Source organism: Anopheles aquasalis, chromosome 3 (assembly GCF_943734665.1).
Source record: "Anopheles aquasalis chromosome 3, idAnoAquaMG_Q_19, whole genome shotgun sequence".
In the NCBI taxonomy this organism is placed as follows: Eukaryota; Metazoa; Arthropoda; class Insecta; order Diptera; family Culicidae; genus Anopheles; species Anopheles aquasalis.
Genome location: NC_064878.1, coordinates 13,499,034 through 13,505,000, shown reverse-complemented (window position 1 = coordinate 13,505,000; position 5,967 = coordinate 13,499,034). Strand labels below are relative to the sequence as shown.

The 5,967-nt window shown below is 47.5% G+C and overlaps 3 protein-coding genes across 6 annotated transcripts in view; 2 read left to right on the top strand and 1 right to left on the bottom strand.

Moving 5' to 3' along the window:
* The window catches only part of LOC126574375 (protein strawberry notch), a 10,592-nt gene extending 10,279 nt beyond the window's left edge, over positions 1–313 (top strand). For all 3 annotated transcript variants that reach the window (XM_050234549.1, XM_050234551.1, XM_050234550.1), the window contains one exon: positions 1–313. This exon is cut by the window's left edge and continues 722 nt beyond it. The gene's annotated coding sequence lies outside the window, so the exon portion shown is untranslated.
* Positions 314–315: 2 nt separating this feature from the next.
* On the bottom strand, positions 316–1,959 carry LOC126574377 (protein GUCD1). Of its 2 annotated transcripts, none has more exons than XM_050234554.1 (6): positions 1,484–1,959; positions 1,249–1,414; positions 1,057–1,180; positions 777–964; positions 594–700; positions 316–509 (listed from the first exon to the last, which is right to left on the bottom strand). In XM_050234554.1, the coding sequence occupies exons 1-6, from the start codon at positions 1,488–1,490 to the stop codon at positions 415–417; spliced, it is 687 nt and encodes a 228-aa protein (XP_050090511.1). In that variant the 5' UTR covers positions 1,491–1,959; the 3' UTR covers positions 316–414. The 2 variants fall into 2 exon arrangements, with proteins under 2 accessions (XP_050090511.1, XP_050090512.1); XM_050234555.1 differs by having other exon boundaries at positions 1,249–1,411.
* Positions 1,960–2,166: 207 nt separating this feature from the next.
* On the top strand, positions 2,167–5,361 carry LOC126574376 (protein aubergine-like). The gene is made up of 4 exons (XM_050234553.1): positions 2,167–2,259; positions 2,579–4,010; positions 4,089–4,835; positions 4,927–5,361. The coding sequence occupies exons 2-4, from the start codon at positions 2,581–2,583 to the stop codon at positions 5,189–5,191; spliced, it is 2,442 nt and encodes an 813-aa protein (XP_050090510.1). The 5' UTR covers positions 2,167–2,259; positions 2,579–2,580; the 3' UTR covers positions 5,192–5,361.
* Positions 5,362–5,967: the final 606 nt, after the last annotated feature.

Genomic DNA, 5,967 nt, shown 5'->3' with positions numbered 1-5,967 from the left:
AGCCGACAACCGCGACTACAGTGAGAGACAAGTGATAGTGATTCGCGACTCCCCCTCCCACCGGGTGTAGCACGACAGGTTAGGACGAAGGGGCGAATAGTATGAAAAATAAAGACGGAATACCCTAAGGCACAAAGAGTAGTGCGTAATTGGGGTGATGATGTACATCCGAACAGCTGACAAGAGATTAGCGATAGGGATCTAGTGACGGACGGACGGACGGACATGATTTAATCCCTTTGAGAGGGAGCATGATGGTTTCGGCATTGATTCCAGAATTGCATGGACTGTTGGTAATCGGTTGTAGCATCTGTGTTTTTATGTTTAAAAAAATGTATTTCAATGGTGAAAAAATGGACAAAAAATCTGATCAAACAAATATTAGAAAGCAAACGGGGACTAGAATGTTGTGTGTCATGAGGTTTTATCGTAGAGAAGAATGATGTCTTCGTCGGTGCCGTTAGCCTTGCGGGCTTTATCAAGCGCTTGATATGGAATGTAGCACACTTCTGAAAATGACATAGGGAAGCGATACATACATCGAGGTTAAATTGGGTGATTATTGGGGTGGGGTGGTTCGCTGCGCTACTCACTGTCTTTGCAAGCCGGATTACGGTACATGAACTTTTGTAGCCGCTTGTTGTACCCGCACAGTACGATGTAGTGGCCCATGTAGCTGGGAGTGATGCTTAGGCAGGAGCTGTAGAAGGAGCAACCAGATCGGTTAAAAACGACCAAGGAACAAAGGACAGGGGGGGACATCGAACCCTACTTACCGTAGCTCACAAGGCAGTTTGTTCATTTTGCACAAATCACAGTACAGAAGCGAGGCGCTGGTGAGCAGGATGATGTTACCGTACGTTCCAAGGTGATCGATCAGAAAACGATAGTTTACCGCGCACTGCTTCACATCGATACCGTTCTCCTCGGCGTGACGGAATTTATCGTTCACGCGCACCATATCCTGGGGGCCGAATGAGAGATAAGATAATGAATGATGATGGTTAACGGGAAGGGCTGACCATGAGCCCACCCTTAGTAGCCCTAGCAGCGTACCAGTGTGTACGATTTGTAGTAATTGTTACCCCGGTGTCGCGGATTCGCACCGAGCATGGTGGTCAGGTACTTGTGCGGAACGTTAAAATCCTTAAGGATGTAGCACAGGTCGATGGTCCAGGTACTGGAATGAGACGGAGAATGAACAAAAGAACGCCCTAGCTTTGGTACCGATTCATCGATCGAACAAACCTTTCACCGAACTGGCCTTCGTCGCAGATTTGGCGGAAGTTGGACAGAAACGTTTGGCGCTCGCGTCGATTCAGCACCATCAGGATGCAGGCCAACCCACAGTCCCAGTCATAGCGCTGGCTAACGTGCACCAGCGGATGCTCAACGATGTCCGCCGTGAAACCTGCTACGGAGGGAACGAGGATACGTAAGCCATCGGGTTTTTGACCACCAAACGCCTAGACCAACAACTTACTTTCCATGATTCCGGGCTACGAGGAACGTGAACCATCCGCAACGAACACTCCGCAGGCACTTTACCGTGCGCGATGATAACGGTTGGCTTCGGGCTGGCGGAGCATTTCCGATAAGCCCAAAGTGTGATATCACATCAAGATAGTGGGTAAAATCGAACCTTCGCGGAGGGGTTTATGCTGCCTTCCGCTTTCCGTACTCTCGGCAGTTGATTGTGAGGGGGTTGATTGGTTTCCGGAGCGCTGCAAAAAGATTTGGAATCCGTTTTCGTCGGATTCACTCTTGGGGTTTTGAGGCTCTTTCCTTCTGCGCTGCGGTTCTCCCAGTTTCTTCCACTTTTCCGGCCCACTTTTGCAGAGGAATCGACGGGCGGAGTTTAGAAACGACTCTAAATCACTCTTATCACCTGTATCTTAATCGAATCGTCCACAAAAAACCTTAGAAAACACCTTTTTATCCCATTTTTATCGGTGATTCCACGGAACGGGAGAAGAAGAAAAAAGAAGAAAAAAACCAAAACAAAACAAAGTGAAATGCGCATACTTCAACGATCATCACTGTAAATACGACGGGTACTAGATGATACCAAGTGGTACTTATGAGAACGTCGCGCCAAAGGAAGATCGAGGATCGTTCATAGCTTTTTTAAAAAATTCTGTTTCATTCATAATTCGGCAGCCGATCAAGACGGAAGCATCTGATTAGTGTGCGCAGTCAAGTGATCTTTCTTTTGTTTTTTTTTAAGCGTCTCTTCTAGTTTCAAGTGTTAAACAAACGGTAAGCATTTGAAATCATCAAGAAAAGTTCGATTTCGTAAGATAAATACTTTTAAAAAGAATATTTTATTGCATTTAAAAAAATGAAAAACTTGCGGAAAATTTATTTCTGGAATTATTGCTGCATTTATATTTCACGTTGAGTTATCTGTGGAATGGAAATGGTTGCCTGAAAAGTGAAAGGACATTCGACGGTAGTGATGTGACTTATGCGATCATTTGAAGAAATTAGAAACTGTTAGTGATTAGTGGTAGATCACATTTAAATTACTATACTATTCCGTGCATTAAGGTGTTTTTTTTTTCATTCACCCTGTTAGCGATGGAAAGAGCAGGCGGCAAAGCTGATCGACCAGTTGGACGCGGTGCACTCGCGACGCTAAACCGCGATGGAAGTGCTGGTTCCCGTGCGGGTCGTGGAGCCGTGCGCGCTAACCGTTTTCTACCGGAACTGGTGGTCACGCGTGACTCGAACGCTCCATCGAAGCAGGGTGTGCTAGGCACAAAAATCGTTCTGCAGGCTAACTATTTCCGACTGACGCGATCGGAAAACATGTGCGTCTTTCAGTATCGAATCGATTTTGAACCGATCATTGAAGATGTGGGACTCATGCACGCACTCATTAAATCGCAGGGACCCGTACTGGGCCCATACATCTTCGAAGGGACATTGCTGTTCCTCTACAACAAGCTACGCTCGGACGAGTTGGAGCTGCAGGTCCGAGACTCTCGCACGGAGAACCTGTACAAAATGAAAATTCGTCATGTCGGCACGGTCGATATGCAGTCCACGATGGGGCTTATGATCCTCAATTTGATGCAGCGCCAGGCGATGAACAGCCTGGAGTTGTTGGTCATGAACCGACACCACTTCGATCCAAAGGCGAAAATTGCCATTCCGCAGTACAATCTGGAGCTCTATCCGGGGTACATTACGTCCATTCGCCAGCACGAAAAGGACGTGCTGCTGTGCGTTGAGATAACGCATCGTGTGCTGCGAACCGATACGGTTTACAAAATGCTCAACGACCAGCGCAATGTTCCTGGTCCGTACCAAGATAATTTCAAGCGTACGATCATCGGATCCATTGTCATGTGCACATACAATTCCAAGACCTACAGAATTACGGATGTGGATTTTAATACCACTCCCTCAACGAGCTTCTCTAAGAAGGATGGTGGAAGCATTACTTTCATGCAGTACTTTAAGGATACGTACAACGTAACGATCCGAGATCCGAGGCAACCGATGTTGGTTTCGACACCGACGATGCGCATGCAGCGATCCGGTATCACGACGCCAATTCTATTGGTGCCGGAGCTGTGTCGCATGACAGGCATTACAAAAGAAATGAGAAATAACTACAACCTGATGAGCAGCATTGCCGATCATACGCGCATTGGTCCGGACCAGCGGTTGGAGCGACTGGATCGGTTCAACCGACGCCTCCAGGAGACGGCCGCCAGCCGCGAAGTGTTCAAGTTTTGGAAAACGGAGCTCGATCGTCGCGTTGTGGAATTGCCCGCCCGTATCATTGATAGCGAGTTCATTATGATGTCGAAGCAAGTTCCCGTTGGATTTGATGCGGATTGGAGTAAGGCATTCCGCGACAATCGGATGTTTAAGTCGATTGCATTGAAGCGCTGGTTTCTGGTATGCGAGCCGAGCAAGCAAAGGATGGTCGAGGACTTTGTCACGGCGATGTTGCAAGTCGCTCCGCCGATGGGATTTCAGCTGGACAGACCGGAAATGTGAGTACTTACGGTGGCGCTATTTCTTCTCGCAATTATAGTGATCTCTAATTGGGCGTTTCTCTTTTGATTTTCCAGCGTCAATATACCCAACGATTCACCGCAAGTGTACCGCCAGATCCTGGGACAGCTGGTCAATCGCGATCCACCGTTTATTATGTGCTTGGTGAGCAACGATCGCGCTGATCGGTACAGGGAGATCAAGAAGAAGTGCTGCGTGGACAGGGCCATTCCAACGCAGGTCATCAAGGCGCGCACGATCAGTAAACCAATGAAAGGCCTAATGACGGTGGCCACTAAGGTTATCATTCAGCTGAATTGCAAACTCGGAGGAGTGCCTTGGGTAACCAGAAATCCGATGAAGCACATCGTGATCCTCGGCTACGATGTCTGCCATGATACACGGAACAGATCGAAATCCTACGGAGCAATTACGGCCACCATGTTTGACAACGATTCGCAAGATCCTCGCCAGTTTTCGTGCGTCGAGCATCATGGGAAGGGTGAGGAGTTGTCTAACTTTATGTCCGCTAGCGTGACGAAGGTGCTTCGTGCGTACCAGCGCGAGTTTGGTCCGGATCGGCTGCCACGTCGTTTCCTTCTGTACCGTGATGGTGTTGGCGATGGTCAGTTGCAGCAGGTGGTGGAGCATGAGGTACAGGCTATCAAGAAGCGCTTGGATGCCGTGTACGAAAACTATCAACCGCACAAGCCGCTGCTGGGTGTGATCGTGGTGAGCAAGCGGATCAACACGCGATTGTTCGCGAAGGGACGTAATCCAGTACCGGGTACGGTGGTTGATGACGTCATCACACTTCCAGAAAGGTAAGGCAACGGCTACAATACATCAGTCGATCAGAATCTGTGTTTTGAAATAGTTATTTTTTTCTATGTTTCTTTAACTACACGATTCCAGAACGGACTTTTTCCTGGTTTCCCAATCGACTCGCCAGGGTACGGTGTCCCCAACATCGTACAACATCGTTTTCAACGAGCTCGGCCTCTCAACGGACCAGATACAGATATACACGTACAGGCAAACGCTGATGTACTACAATTGGTGCGGTGGCGTCCGTGTGCCCGCTGTCTGCCAGTACGCCCACAAGCTGGCCTTTCTTGTGTCGCTATACCTCGAACAACACCCGCACGAGCAGCTGGAAAAATCTCTCTACTATCTGTAACTCTACCCAGGCAGCGATTCCTTTGCGGTGGAAAAGATGTCTTCATGGAAGATCATTTCGTTTTTGGACAAACTTATTTAACCACTTTGGACATTTTTTTCTTTATTCTACAATTTTCAAAAATATAAAATTGTACTCATCGTTACTTTACCGAGCAATAAACACGAACGAACGAACGTAAAACTGCTGCGCCTTTGCTGGAACACGATTGTTGATTTCCCAAAAACTTGCACTAAGCAATTACATTTGTGGTTTCCCAATGTCGTGTCAATCGGATGTACAACTTGTTGGTCAACTTTTGTCAATGTAACTAGTGCCGGTCTATAGTTGATTCAATTTCCTCTCGTCGGCGCGAATCGAATGCGCTTCCAGTGCAGAATCGACGAGCAATCGAATGGTGGACACGTGGGGGGACTATCTGACGAATGCACGCCATGGTTGGTTCCTAATCTTTCCAATGTCTTTCAGGCGAACGCGCTGTTACTGCGCTGTTGCTCCTGATCCTGTGGCTTTCGTTTGGATAGAGTGAGTTTGTGGTTTGTTGTGGAATTGAAAAACCCATTTCGGAAAATGTTGCTCGTAGCGAGTGCTTTTAACTTTTGCAAATTACTTACTCAAGCAAGCCATTGCGAGATTAGATTGAGTTTTCTCTATTCAACCACCGTTGCTAATGCAGTGCACAGTGGTCGCATAGGAAGGGCTTCAATTACGATCTCACTCTTTTCCATGTCTCCATTTTCAATCTAAGCCCAAAATAGTTTCGGTCGTTTTAAGGA

Coding starts and splice junctions, on each gene's coding strand:
- LOC126574377 (XM_050234554.1), bottom strand. Junction 965..1,056: donor ACTACAAATCGTACACACTG/GTACGCTGCTAG, acceptor TTCGGCCCCCAG/GATATGGTGCGCGTGAACGA. Junction 701..776: donor AAACTGCCTTGTGAGCTACG/GTAAGTAGGGTT, acceptor CTCCTTCTACAG/CTCCTGCCTAAGCATCACTC.
- LOC126574376 (XM_050234553.1), top strand. CDS start 2,581: ATGGAAAGAGCAGGCGGCAAAGCTGATCGACCAGTTGGACGCGGTGCA. Junction 4,011..4,088: donor CAGCTGGACAGACCGGAAAT/GTGAGTACTTAC, acceptor TTGATTTTCCAG/CGTCAATATACCCAACGATT. Junction 4,836..4,926: donor GTCATCACACTTCCAGAAAG/GTAAGGCAACGG, acceptor ACACGATTCCAG/AACGGACTTTTTCCTGGTTT.